A 14653-nucleotide genomic window follows, 5' to 3' on the forward strand; every position below is an offset into this window, starting at 1 on the left:
TCACCAAAGTGGCCTTCGTGTCCAGGGGCCGGGTGAGTCTCTGGGCTTACCTGGGTGTGCTTCCAGAGGCAGCCAGCAGGGGGCGATGGCGTCTCTGGAAGCGCCTGGCCCACTGTCTGATTTTTCTTTAGGATGAATAAATAAATGAGTGAAATAAGGACAAGACTTGTGACCGTCTCCTCCTCTGTGCCTTCTCTAAGATTTTATTCTAGATCATTTAGTCCATCCAACTGACTGCACTTAATATCTTTGCTGCTGATAAAATTGTCCCAAACTGAGTCAGTGGGCGTTTCTGACTTGGCTCAGAAAAGGGCACTTGTCACCTGTCACTTAGCAGACTCTCCTGTACAACTGCCACGCAGATCAGGAACAGCAGACCGGCCCCCAGGTATCCCCCCCCCACCGCCATGTCCCTGCAGTCACTTTCCTGCCCTCCAGCGAACCACTTTCCCACCCCCAAGCACCTACATCTCTTTTACATATAAATATAACTCTTAGGATACAAAGTGCATAGCGGTCAGTTCCTCCTTGCAGGAAACACAAAAATGCTGTAGGAACAAAGGTTAAAGATAATCGCATCTGGCACTCCAGAGCTCACATCCTCCGTCACCCTGTCTGCCGTCCCGTACGTAGGAAGGATGCTCTTCCCCCAGACCCCTCCAGCCTGAGACCTCGGGCCGACCCTCTGCCACAGGAGACCTTTGTCCACTGCGTTTCAGCCCTTGCTTCCCTTAGCTGCCTCCTTGGAGGGCCGGGGCGCCTTCTGATGCTGGAACCGCCAGCCAGGGTGTTTGGACAGGGCTGCTGAGGCTTTTCCTCGCCCGCTGCTTCTTCCAAGTATCCTCGGCATCTTCCTTACCCTGACTTTGTCTCTCGCCCCCCGGGTAGACCTCGCTATCTCAGGACAACGACGCCTCCCTGATGCTGGACTACGCAGCCTCCATGGACAGCACCTGCCAGAAGAAGGATGCCCCGGGCCAGCCAGGGGCGGCCGTGGCCTCTGCCCCACCCGAACAGGAGGAGAAGGAGACCCCAGCAGGGGCCCGGCTGGCCCTGGAGCCCCAGGAGACTGAGCTGGATTCCTGGGACTTGGAGGAGGAGCCACCGGCTGGGGCGTGGGGTGGCCAGGCCCCGCGGGACCCCGCTGGGGATGAGCTTTCGGAGCGCTCCCTGAATGTGTCTGAGCTGGAGCCGGGCACTTCCCAGAAGCGTAAAGGTACCAGCCCCTCCCGTCCCCGCCCCGCCCAGCCCCCCTCACTCCCCACCACTCCCCCCCGCCCCACGGCTTTGCTCCTACTAGTTCCAAGCTAAGCAAGTTCTCACCCTCTGCTTTCTTTGCCTTCTCCTCTACAAGGGCACCCCACCCTCAGCGCCCCTACACCTGCAGAAACACCTGCGCTGAATACCCGAGCCCATTTAGAGCCCATGGGCAGGGGTAGGGGGTGCGGGCTGTATTCACAATCCTTCCCAGTGTGAGCGGCTGGGTCAGCTCTCTTCATCTGTGGAGGCAATTCGTGTTCATGGCTAAAAGCGCCCCTTCCTCTGTCTGGGCACTGCTCCCCGCAGGAGTAGAAGTATCCAGAGCATTGCGAGGGGTCACCAAGAGCCATGTACCACGATGGAGCCAAAGAGACCAGCCGGGTAGAGACTGGGGTTCCCTCAGCTGCGGAGATGGGCACCCCTCCCCTTGTGTGCCTCTCAGACTCCCCCCTCCAACGGAAAGCAAACCAGACTTCCCCACTCGACCCTAACAGGGTCCACGGGGAGACGCGCTCCCTAGAAAATTAGCCCATTAACTTAATATGTGTGCAGTGGTGAGGGAATCACTGCATTGGAATAAGCAACTATTTCCCATTAGCGCTAAATCAGTGCTCTAAATCTGTAAATGTCTTCAACGCATGCAGTTTTTCCCAGACGGTGCTTTGGCACGATGGTGACCTGAAGATACTTGTCGAGGGAATATAGTCCAGAGGCTCGGGCCAGTTCTAGATGTGACGCTTCAAGACTCACTGAGTCTCAGCTCCCTCCTCTGTAAACGGGGATGTGCCCACCACGTGCGCCCACCTCCCCGAGAACCCCACCGGCCAGGCGGTGATAGGAGAGCCCAGTGCAGAGGACAGGCTGGGAGAGCCCAGGCAGGGGCCGGAGCCAAACCAGCAGTCCTGGGTGCAACTCTGCACCAAGTCCCGGCTCCCCCGCGAGTGTAGACATAGGAGTCTCAGCCACTCGGGTCGGGAACCTTGGGGAGCTGCTCTGTTCTTGGAGCCTCGGACCAGTGGTTCCTACGTGGGGCGATCATTCCCGCTCCCCGGGGGACACCGGCCATGGCTGGAGACCGTTTCAGTTGGCACGGCTGGGGGCAGAGGGCGCTGGGGGCTTCATGTGGGTGGAGGCCAGGGGTGGCGCTCAACACCCCACCGCAGCATCCCGTGGCCCCAGCGTCCACGGGGCCGAGCCGAGAGCCCCGCCGGGGGAGGTCGGCATCCTGCCTTGCCCTCCTCTTTCCCATTCGCTTCCTGGGCTCCCCCATGACCCACCCCCTCGCGGGGGTGGAGGCAAAAGAAGAGGAGGAGAGAGAGGAAGGAGCAGTGTTCCTGGATGTGATTCCCAGACCCTGCGATGGAGATTGGGCTCTGTCTGCCCGCTGCCCGGGCTTGGCGCCTCATCCCGAGGACCCCGTCAGGGGGCCGGGAGCAGCGTGGGAATGCGCACCGCCCTCTGTGGTGGCTCCCTGGCTTCTGTTATGGAAAAGGTGGCCCAGTTGCTGGTCCACAGCCCGGCAGGCGCCCCCGGCCTGGGCTTTGTCTCGGGGCCAGAGCAGCCCGAGGGGGCTCACCTGGACCTGAGGAAGGCAGGTGGGCGCTGGGCAGGGTGGGGTGCAGGTGGGGTGCCGCGTCCGTGACCTGATGGGCCAGCAGCCCACCTCCTCTTCTCACAGCGCCCGCCCCTCCCTCCCGCCGTCCGTTCATTGTGGACGGCCGAGCCTCCCCACCCCAGGTCCGTTCCGAGCCCGCTGTTCCCTCATCCCGTCCCTCCTGCCCTCCCTCCCTCCCTCCCGCCCTCTGCTGTCCCTTCCGGGGAGCTCTTTCCCTTGGGTTTCCATCCTTGCTGCGTCCTGGCCACCCCGCTCCTGTCCCGTCACTGGCCAGGTGGATGACACCCTCGCTCTTGGGGACCTGGTGCCGGCAGGTGTGCCTGGTGCTCCACCCTGAGGCCTGGCAGCTGGGGCCGGGCACGGACGCTGAGCCAGCGGTCATGCACCTCACTCTTAGCCCTGCACAGACCCCCCGGGAGTTGTTTGTTTGTTTTTTAAATAATATCAGCTGTTCTTCTTCTTTTTTAGATGTTGGGAGTAGGGGTTGGTTTATTTATTTATTTATTTATTTATTTATTTATTTATTTGCTCTGTTAGGTCTTCGTTTCTGTGCGAGGGCTTTCTCTAGTTGTGGCAAGCGGGGGCCCCTCTTCATCGCGGTGCGCGGGCCTCTCACTGTCGTGGCCTCTCTTGTTGCGGAGCACAGGCTCCAGACGCGCAGGCTCAGTAGTTATGGCTCACGGGACTAGTTGCTCTGCGGCATGTGGGATCTTCCCAGACCAGGGCTCCAACCCGTGTCCCCTGCATTGGCAGGCAGATTCTCAACCACTGCGCTACCAGGGAAGCCCCGACCCGGAGTTTTTAAAGGGACACATTGGGCAGCGTTTTAAAAATTGCTTTTCATTCCATTGTTTCCTGAGAGATTTGCACTCGGCATCTCTGTGAGATACTGGCAGAACCTTAGATGATTACGCTTTATGGGTACCAAATAGTTTTTCTTTTCCACCAAAATTTTTTCCAAACTGGCGATCTAGGGGGCAGCTCTGTGGAGTTTTCTCTCCTTTGTAAACTGAAGCCTATTTTTCAGTTCAAGGACCACCTGCATCCCCTGTCCCAGGAAGGAGTTGGCTCAAGCTTTCCAAGACTGCCTATTTAGAATTCCCCTGGAACCCTGCCGATTGGAAATGTACATATGGTTGTGATGCAGCCAAGACAGGAAATGCACTCCTCAAATTTGGTTTCATTTTTAGCTTAACAAAGCATCAATGTGCTAGTAAAAATATAATACAACCGAACTCTACACTGAGAACTGGCTACGATGGTGCATTTCGTGTTATGTGTATTTTACCACAAGTAAGAACAAAAGCATTGGTGGAGACTCTGAAAAATATTAAAAAGGAAAACAAAAACACACCTTGCCAAGCACCCTGCACAGTAACGTCCCATGTTGTATATAACGCAAATGCTTCAGACTCTTAGCGTCTCTCGTTCTAATTCTGCTGTTGCAAACTTTTCTTTTCACCTCTTCCTTCTCTCCATCTCCTGCTCACCCCTTTAACTTAAGAGGATCGCTATGCCAACCAGAATTAATTGCCTACACAGTAAGTTATTTTTGTTTTATACATATATATTTTTAAATTAAGTATAGCCTTGCTATGAGAAAAGCACTTATCATAACTGAGCCGGAAGTTAGCCCCTCCCCCCTTCCTTTTCCCTCCCATCACTTTCCACTTTGACCGTCCCCGGATGCCAGTTTTCCCATCTTCCTCCTTCAAAGTGCCCTGGTCTGGTAGTAGAGGACCATCATCTCAGGGGAAGGCATCCCTGTGTTAGCTGACGTGACAATACAACCTCGCCCAGAAATTCAGACAGACCGACTCCCTTAATTGTCCTTGGTTCTAAAAAGTCATCACTTCTGTAATTGGGCCTTCCGTGGTTCCCCTTGTAAACTAAAGCTGTTCTTTGGGTGGCAAACTATAATTTATAAGGTTGCTTTTGGTCACTTTTCCTACCTATAAGATGTTAAGATGCATTCTTCAATGAGCAATTTACGTCTGTTAAACTGAGACGAGTGGGAATAAATTTGGGAATATTTGCAACATTAAAGCTCTAATTTAGAATAATTATTTTTAATTCCTTCCTATATTTGTTTATACCTTAGCCTTATGATTGTTTTTCTATTAACCTTTAGTCTTATGATTGTTTTTAGAACCCATCTTAAGATTTTTAATTCCTTCCTATATTTGTTTATACCTTAGCCTTATGATTGTTTTTTTATTAACCTTTAGTCTTATGATTGTTTTTAGAACCCATCTAAGATTTTGGTTATTTGCCTTAAATTTCACATAACCTGTTTCCAAATCTTACCTTCACGCACCTTTAAGATTGGGACTGAGGTCTGAGTCTTGCTTCTTGCCTGTTGGGTGGATGAGGTAGCCCAGAGTGAGGGAGGTGGGCTTATTAAATCCAAACGGCCCCAGCTGCCTTGCCCCATTGATGTGAATTTCCCTATCAGCAAAGGGTGACAGATGCTGGGGGCCCAGCGTCAACTGTGACATACCAAACTAGCGTTCTTCTCTCGGCCAGGGTTCTCCAGGGAAGCAGAACCAATAGGTTCTGTATTTCAAGGAACCGGTTCGTGTTGATGAGTCTGAAATCTGCAGGGCAGGCAGGAGTTGGCACCGCAGTCTTGGGGCAGAATCTCCGCCCCGGGAACCTTCCTTTTTGTTCTCAGGCATTCAGCGATTGGGTGAAGCCCACCCACCTCACTCCAGGTTATCTCCTAGAGCTCAGGCACTGAGGGAGATCTGGACCACGTCGACCAGGAGCCTTCCCTGCAGCACTCAGCTCAGTACTGAGATGGAGTCACTGGGCGTTCTGGGACAAACTGGCACAGAAAACCGAGCTCCGATGTCCATTAGTCACGGCGGCCCCTTACGGCGCCGCCTGCCAGCAGCCCCTTACGGCGCCACCTGCCAGCAGCCGAGGGGGCCCTCGCCCGTCTGAGCTACGACCTCGCGCCCACCTGTGGTGCAGCCCCATCAGCGTCCACTGAGCCCCCATGTGGCCACGACCTTCCGGCGTTACTTACCCCAAAGGTCGTTGTGCTTTATTGGCCAAATTTAAACGGACGATAACATTTTTATTGAGTCATGAAAATGGAATAACCTCTGTTTGTGCTGGTTATTCTTTTTTTTTTTTTTTTTTTTTTTGCGGTACGCGGGCCTCTCACTGTTGTGGCCTCTCCCGTTGCGGAGCACAGGCTCCGGACACGCAGGCTTAGCGGCCATGGCTCACGGGCCCAGCCGCTCCGCGGCATGTGGGATCTTCCCGGACCGGGGCACGAACCCGTGTCCCCCGCATCGGCAGGCGGACTCTCAACCACTGCGCCACCAGGGAAGCCCCTGTGTGGGTTATTCTTCATGTTTGGTGAGTTAGTCTGTGGACCCTGGAGATGGGCTCACGTTGCTAGAATGTTCTGTCCTACCCAGGCCGCCAGCATGCCTCTCGGGAGACTTGCATCATTCTGGAAAGCCTGTCAGAGAGCAGGGCTCTGCTCTGCGATCCCGCTGAGAGCCGCATCCATCTTGCCCTCCAGAGGCTTCGCCAGCGGCTACCCGCAGACCGGCGCCCCAGACGCCTACTGGCCACTTCCAGCTCAGATGCCATCCTTAGCAGCACAGAAGAGCCAGGCTCGAGAGCACGGCTTTGTAGGGCAGAGCACGTCACCCCTCCGAGTCTCTGCTTCCCAATTTGTAGGCAAGAGATAAGAGCACCCTCAGAGGTGGCTGGGAGACATAACCGGGGCCCCAGCCTGTAGATTTGCAAACCTCTGTGTCTCCCCTCACATGACTGTGCTCTGTCCAAGAAGCCGACGTCCCCACAGAAGCCATGACAAGTGGTGTCAAGTTAGGGGAAACACGGACCTGGTGAGCCGTGCACGTGACCTCAGGACCATGCACACCAGGGTACACATGACAGCATCCGGTTCAGGCGGTGACGCTGAACAGGCAAAGTTAACAACAGAGCACACCTGCTCCAGAGGGTGGGCGTGAGGACCAAGAACAGAAACACCGCGTGGCAGGCCTGTCGGGGCAGCACAGGTCCACAGCCGACATGGGGCTGGCTGGGGTGGGGATGCTGTTGAACAAAGCACAGCCAGCAGGGCCGTTTAAACAGTTATGGCCAACACATCTCCTCTACCAGCTCCGCTCCCAGGACACAAGTCCTTGCTGTTTTATGTTAATGTGACGAGAATTTGAAGTTTGTTTCAGGTGCAATGTCATTTAAATGAGAGAAAGTGACCGCTCAGACGTGTGCAGACTCCCTTTTTAAGGAGTTTTGAGCACAGCTGCCCCTTGCCTGTTCCTGTGTTCTGGTTTCTCAGTCCAGGGTGCAAAGCCAGACCCTCAGAACCGGGTGCTGTGCCCTGCAGGCTAGGCTGCCATGTCCCCGTCCCCCATGTCCCCGTCCCCCGTCCCGCACAGCCCTGAGATATTAAGACGTGAAGAGGCATCAGGAAACTATGTAAAAGAAAGTGAGCGCACTGCTTTCTGGTCTGGTCCCCTGTGCTGACGTCTGTGTCCTTAGCAGTTTTCCACGTACCAAGTACTGATGGCGGTTTGACCAGACCTTGGTGGGTGGTTCCAGCCCCAGCTGCATGTTAGAAAGACCTGGGATTTTTAAAAAGATGCTGATGTCCATATGTCTCCCCAGAACCCCTCACATCAGATTCCCCAGGGCTGGGACCTGGACGTCTGGAGTTTTTCCAGGTTGCTGCCCGACTCCAGCGTGTCTTGGGGCTGAGAAGACTGCTCTAGCATCTGCCCTCTGCCCTGATCTTCCACAGGGCAGGGTCCAGGGTCCAAGGATAAACAGGAGGACGTGGCCGGTGCTTCAGGACCCTCATCTTAAGTCAGATCCTCCCCTGCCCTTCCTTGTCTGTGTTAGATTCCTGGGGCTGCTGTAACAAAGTACCGCAGATGGGGTGGTTTAAACAACAGAGATTTCTTCTCTCTGAGTTCTGGAGGCTGGAAGTCCACGGTAAAGGTGTGGGCAGGGCTGGTTCCTCCTGAGGCTACGAGGGAGAATCTGTCCCAGGCTCTCCCCCAGCTTCTGGGGGTTTGTTAACAATCTTTGTCACTCCTAGGCTTGTAGAGCATCACCTTGAGCTCTGCCTTCATCTTCACATGGCGTCTCCCTGCGTGTCTCTGTCCAAATTTCCCATTTTTATAAGGACAGTAGTCATGCTGGATTAGCACCTGTCCTAATGACCTCACTATAACTTAATTGCCTCTTCAGTGACCGTATCTCTAAACAAGGTCACGTTCTGAGGTGCTGGGGTTAGGACCCCAACATAAGAATTTTGGAGGGGCACGATCCAACCCGTGACACCGCCCCTGCTCACACCTCAGACCTTGGCTCCAGACCCCAGACTGAATTTCAGCACAGGGACACGTATGAAGTGGGTTTTGCAGATGGAGCCTTCCAGGGGAAGTCCTCTTTGCTGGGCTTCCACATCCCTAGATCTTCAGCTGGCCTGGGGGATGGACTGATCTGTTCCCCTCTCCACACTTCCATCCGCTGCCCCCTGCCCCGGGGAGATGGGGGTGGGGGGTGGCCTTAGGGTCCGGGTTAATGGAGTAGATCCGTCAGACCTTCCTTCCTCTCTGTTCCAATGTGACAGCCCCCCATTCACGTGCTATTTGGGGGCTCCAAGCTTAACCCAAAGCAGGTACCTAGAGATCAGAAATACCTCCTAGGTCCCAATCTGAGGTAACCTGGTCAGGCTGGGGGGCCCCGGGACTTGCGATATGCTGGGTAACTGACCGGTGGGCATCACTGCATCTGCCCCTGGGACTGGCCAGAGTCCAGAGTCAAGCCCTGTCGGTGGTGGTGACCCCTGCCGTAACACACCCTACCCGGTGGTTTTTTGAGATACGCTGCATCCTGCAGGGATTTGAACGGCTCCCGGAACAGACCTTTCTGGCCCGAGGAGAAGCCCATTGAGCCTAAAGCCACTGACACTTTTATCCTCACCCTTCCGCTTCATCCCTTTGCAGCCTTCCTCAGCCCCCCTGCACGCCGCCTCCCAGCTTTAGATAATGGTAGAAAATGTCCGAATGAGTCTTCGCAATAGGTTGATTGTATCCTAAGAGCCAATGAAAAGCAAATCTTTTGGACCAGCTTTGACCGAATTAAATTCGGCCCATTCCTTGGAGCTTCGAGCTTCTGCGTTCTGTTGCTTAACCCAGGCGGGGCAAGTAGGACATGCATCCTTTTTTTTTTTTTTTTTTCATTGTTAATTGGAAATTTTCTTTTTTTAAAAAATTTTTATGGGAGTACAGTTGCTTTGCAATGTTGTGTTAGTTTCTACTGTGCAGCAAAGTGAACCAGCTCTACATATATATATATATATATATATATCCCCTCGGACATGCATCCTTAAGTTCAGGTCCAGTAAATGGCCTCTTAAAGTCACGGGTGTGCTGTTTTTCCCGAAGTAAGTGCTGATTATGCAAAGGTCTGTGGACAAGGCTGAGTCAGGTTCCACAACTGTCCATACATTTCATGTAGAAAAGCAAAGTGACGCCTTCCAGCCTCCTGTTTGGATAAACCAGGATGGTTTCTGCGTATCGTAGGTGTTGAAGTATTCTTTGGATCTGTTGTGAAAAGAATGAATTGGCAAATTAGCTCTAAAGCTCCTTATTGAGATGGGCAGGCCATTCTTCTTTCAAAGTGATTAACACCTACATGCACGTGGTCATGGGTTTCACAGCCTGGCTGGAAGGGCCCCCTGAGCCCCCTGGGCCTTGTTCATAGGACGTGAAACTAGTTTGTGAAAATGGAAGCAGGTTAGTGGGCTCTGGCCACTGATATGTTAGCTGGCATTTAACCTTTAAGGAACCATTGCCGTGGAAATCATTGCTGCTGCTAATTTTTTTCCTGTTTCATATTGCACCACTTGATGTCATATACAGATAGGTCAAAGCAAACAAAACTGAGGGTTTTAGGTCTAAAGTGACCAAGTAACAGACATTTCATGTGACTTAGCCTGATATACACGTGCTGGATCTGAAGTTGTAAAAGATCTTCCTCCCCAAAAGAATAAATGTTATTTAAATTTCTTAACAAAGTGAATACCATTGTTCTCAGAGTCCTTAATTTGGTTTTAATAGCATGAGCGTCCTTTCTGGGGCACAAAGCACTGCTCTGCCGTTTATACCCCTCCTCGTGATGGGGAGTGGGTAAGGCCAGGGGGGTCTCTAAAAGTCAGGGATCTAGACGCCTGCCTGGGAGTGGATTCCAAGTGACAGCCCTGCTCACTGCGCCTTGGAAGCACCTGTGCTGTGCTCAGGCCAGAACCAGCTGCCTTTCTTGTGCCAACAGGGAGGCGCGCTGCAGTCACAGGCTTCCTTGTATTAGAGTCGCTGGAGGAAGCCGCCTGCCTTCCTTTCCTCCTGGACGCGTCGCCCACCCAGCTTTTCACCCGCAGCCCCCCTGACCCCGTGCCTTGCTCTTGCAGGAGGGATTTTAAGGAAGGGCGCGAAGCTGTTCTTCCGCCGGCGGCACCAGCAGAAAGACCCCGGCCTGAGCCAGTCCCACAACGACCTCGTGTTCCTGCAGCAGCCGGCAGGGCCGCGGAGGAAGGGGGCGACGCTTGCCCGGATCCTGAACACGAAGCTGCTCTCCAGACACCGGGGCCAGAGCACCGCAAACGGCGCCCCCCTGGACCCCTGCCCGTAAGCCGGCCGCGCGCCTCCTTCCCCACGATGCTGCAGACGTGGACCCTCCGTAGCCACCCGCCAGGACACAGCCAGAGGGCCCGTGAGTTGTGGACGGCCTCCCTGTCCCCAGTCTAGCTGGGGTTTTTCCAACAATTTCATCTTTTAAAGGGGAAAAAACAAAAAAAACACCAATCTGAGTCTCCAGCCAGGAGGTTTCCCCCGGAGAGAACCTACAAAGCCCAATCTGCCACCGGAAGCCACGAGACCCGACGGCTCCACAGCGTGGGTGGTGCTCACATCTAAGAGTTGAAGTTAAATGGGAGAAGGATATTTACCACTGTGTGAACAATGGAACTTACCATAAGGGGCGGTGGACGGGCAGGTGAGCGGGACAAGCTTTGCCCTCCATGCTCTAACTTTGGTCCGTGCCTGGACCACATCACAAAGAGGAGGGCCCCTCTGTGCTGTCACTGGGAACGGAATGGATGGGTCACCTCTCCTAATTGGCTGCTCAGAATAAAAAGTGCAGGCAGCCCTGAGTACTGAGAGGTGGGACACAGGCAAACAGAGAAATTGCCATGGGAATGGAAACACTGACAAACGTAGGAAGACATCTGCCTTTGATATTAGCCATATAACTTGAAAAGTTATGCAAATACTAAATATATCCTCTGCATATCATGCTGAACACTTTTCTAAGTTTGCTTTGAGCCTGTTTACGAGTGGGAGATATATAAATCCTTATGTGGTTTCTATATTTTTCTCTATAGCATCAGAGCTGTAATAATACCAACAGAGCAGCCAACACGTGGAATGTTTCTCTCCCGTCCAGCCTCCTTGTTCACAGAAGAGCCAAAAGATGAAGTTAGCAATAAGCCACAGCTAGAGGGACATGGGCACCACACATATATGGTTTTTCTTCGGTCCAAGGTTGGTTTGCCAAATATTGCCCACAGCCAGAACAAAGTCCTTTTAGGGCAAAAGAGGAAATTATTTTACGTCTCAGGTGTGAGTCTGAGGAATGGAAGTTTAATAACAAATGATCCAAACGTGCATCTCATTTCTTCTGTGAGCTCTTCAGAATTCCGCTGTGTTTAGCAGCTCTTGGGATGCCCTCGTTTTGATTTCCAGTGGAAAAAACAGTCAGTTTGGCACACGATGTTAATATCCCTACGTGTCTTCCAAACCACTTTCCTCATCTGTACGCCGTTACCCTGGGTTCACAATTTTCACATTGTCCACTCCTTCTCAATGAAACACTTTTAGGAGACATGCTTATTAAAAAGCACTTGTTATCAGGGTGAAAGATTTTGAGTAAGTTTCATTTGCCTCCAATAAGATTTAAAGGCTACAATGAACACTTGGCTTCTGTCACAGATGTGAAATTGGGTGAGTTCCTTCCTATAGCTGCTTTTGTGAATCCTTAAACATATATTTCAGGAGTAAGAGAGCCATGGATGAGCAAAAACCTTTATAAAAATCAAAATTATAGAATTTTTTTCCTCTCCTTTTTTTTGAGGGAGAGATTAGAAAACTACATTAAGAATTTTATTATAAAATGCACATTTAAAATTCTTAGGTATCCCAAGAATTATCAAGTAACTGAATGACTTTTTCAGCATAGTTTGCTTTTAAAGATTATACTCCAATTGTAATCACTGTAAATTAGCACCTGGTATTCCAAAATATAGTATGTTCACAGCAAGTTAGTCCCCATAGGCTAGTAATCGCTACTAGTCTTTTTGGAACCGATGGTCTCATTAATGTTCTCTTCTACTTGAAGGATTACTGTTCTCATGTGGTCGACAGAAACTGTGACATTCCAAAATTAATTCTAAGAGGATATTGTGTGTCGAATTTCAGGCACTGATCAGAAGTACAATTTGGTTTTGATTTGGAAATTCAGATGGACTCGATATATTCAAGCGTGAAGGTGTCATGAGTTTTAGATTCAACTTTCTCGCTCTAAAAAAAGTCTTAGCTATTCCCATTCCTGAATGACCCCATGAGCATTCTGTTCACTGCTTCATACCTTTATCCGGGGCTCTGCTTTCTCAGCTTCCTCGTGACTTGAAACCTCTTCAGGGTCCTGGGAATGTGTCAGGTGGGCTGCGTCCACCCTGTGTGTGAGAAGCGCGTGGATTAACATGAGGGGGACAGTGTTGCTGGGAGATGCATGTTTCTTGGTGTCTATTGGATGCACATCAAGAACCCTGTACATCTGAGTCAACCCCAGAGCTTGCCCTCCAGACACACACACAGTCACCATCAGATGGCTTTTTCTGAAGTTACGGAGGACACTAACGTAGCAGGGAATAGGATGGGAAAAAAGAAGCATAGGGTCAGGGTCGCACCATGAGAACAGGGGCTGTATCGATGCTGTGAATGTTTCCTTTCCAAGCTGTTTATCCAGATCTGTTTTTTAATGGTGTAGGATATTTATGTCAAAGTAAATGTCATTAAGGCCAAACATCAATCTAGATTATACACCAAATGCAAAACCTACTCATTTGTAAGTCACCTTATTCCCTTACCTTTTCCACATGCTGGAGTGTTTTGAGGGCTTTTGTTTTTGTCTTTGTTTTGCCTTGATGAAATCTTTGCAGAGCGGTGTTTTGAAAGCAGTTTCTCGCGAGCACTAATGCTCATGTGCGTCTGTATGTCTGGAACCAGCTGGTCACGTTGGTTTTAATGAGCTGTCAACAATTCCCTTGGATTTGTTTAAGGACGAGCCTGTGTTCTTTGCGGAGGAATGAAATGGACCTTTAGGTGTGCGTGTATGTTTTCATGTAGCATCAACAGAAGTACCCATCTCATCGTTCCAGTTGAAAACCTGCTGTGAGGAAGAAGGTTTAGACCGAGCACTTTATTTAAATCAGGTCTCAAGTTGAAGTTCACAAGCGGCCCTGGATTCCTAGAGAGGGCTACCTGGCCTGCCGCTGCCAACCAGTCACAAGCTGGGTGCCTGTCCAGATGTTAGATTGTTTCACTGGCCACACCTCTAGAAGAACATTGCAGATTTTCTTCTTGAACAGAAAGGGAAAGATTACGCTGCTGCTACTCAACTCAAATGCTTTCTGAGTAACCATCTCGGCTCTCTTGAAACCTGACAGTGTAAGTTGGCGGATGTTCGAAGTCAGAACATTTAACTCCCATCAGATGAAAAACAGGTCTCAGCGCCGGCCTAGACCCTGGCGCCAGGGCCTGCCTCTGCTGCCCCAAACCTGCGAAGGCGTGATGACCAAAGCAAGCGGCACAGGGACGCCAGCCCTGCTCATCCTGCGAAGCAAACTCAGGTTACACCTCTCTGGTTCCTTTTTTGGGGGGGGGGGCATTCCTACCTTCTGGATGAGGAGGCATTTGAAATACAACAAACTGCCCCATTCACCCAGCTGCCAACTGGTCAGTGATGTGCCGTTTATAATTGAGGCTTGTAGTTTTTTTTTCCCCCTCAATATCGTATCAAAGCTACAATTTTTTTTTTTTTAAGAAGAAAAGAAGAGGTTTTCCAGGTATGTGGAGAGGTTTGGCTTGAGGACCAAGTGTGGTGATGACTTTACCCGACAATGATTGTATCCCTGGGAAGCACTTTAAAAACAGACTGCAGTCCTGCGCCAGCCCTGTGCAGTTGGGTTCATGCGGGCAAGGTGTGGCGGGAACACGAACGGTCTTTGAAGGAAATAAACGTGCCCGTGCAACACGAAACATTGAGTCGTTTTTGCTGAGTCCTGTGCTGTCCCCAAAGTCCATCGGCTTCTCTGAGGCGCCAGAATCCTGGTCTTTCTCTAGTCAGGCGCCACCTGGTCAGCTGGCTAAACCAGGAGCTGTCCTCCTAACATTCTTCTTAGGTGATTTGTAAGTCACTTAGCACCTGCTTTAGGCCTGGGGCGAAAATCATTGACTAGACCGTCCACCTCTCCCATGAACTTTTGGGTTCTGGTGAATTGTAGGTGCAGCCAGTCAGGGTCTGCTTGGCCTGGGTCCCCCAGTTGCCACATGACCCTGTGTGATCCCCAGGGACCTTATGAGGAGTGCTGTCCCCTTGGGGCGTGAAGCCTTTATCCATCCATCGCCCCTGTTGTCATCGCCCCATCCCAGCAGTTGCCCGAGG

General features: G+C 51.7%; 1 protein-coding gene across 7 annotated transcripts in view; it reads left to right on the forward strand.

The window, feature by feature from the left end:
- Window positions 1-14247, forward strand: part of C2CD2 (C2 calcium dependent domain containing 2) — a 63675-nt gene extending 49428 nt beyond the window's left edge. For 2 of the 7 annotated variants that reach the window (XM_081234452.1, XM_081234453.1), the window contains exons 13-14: window positions 889-1216; window positions 10341-14247. In XM_081234452.1, coding sequence (XP_081090578.1) covers window positions 889-1216; window positions 10341-10561 — 549 coding nt within the window. In that variant the 3' untranslated portion in view covers window positions 10562-14247. Of the gene's footprint in view, window positions 1-888; window positions 1217-1566; window positions 3296-3412; window positions 3873-3902; window positions 4892-5401; window positions 5497-10340 lie in introns of those variants that run through there. The other 5 variants (XM_081234450.1, XM_081234451.1, XM_081234456.1 and 2 more) reach the window with 4 other exon arrangements.
- The last annotated feature ends 406 nt before the right edge of the window (window positions 14248-14653 follow it).

This window comes from Mesoplodon bidens (assembly GCF_964165515.1).
Source record: "Mesoplodon bidens genome assembly, chromosome: 5".
Lineage (NCBI taxonomy): Eukaryota > Metazoa > Chordata > Mammalia > Artiodactyla > Ziphiidae > Mesoplodon > Mesoplodon bidens.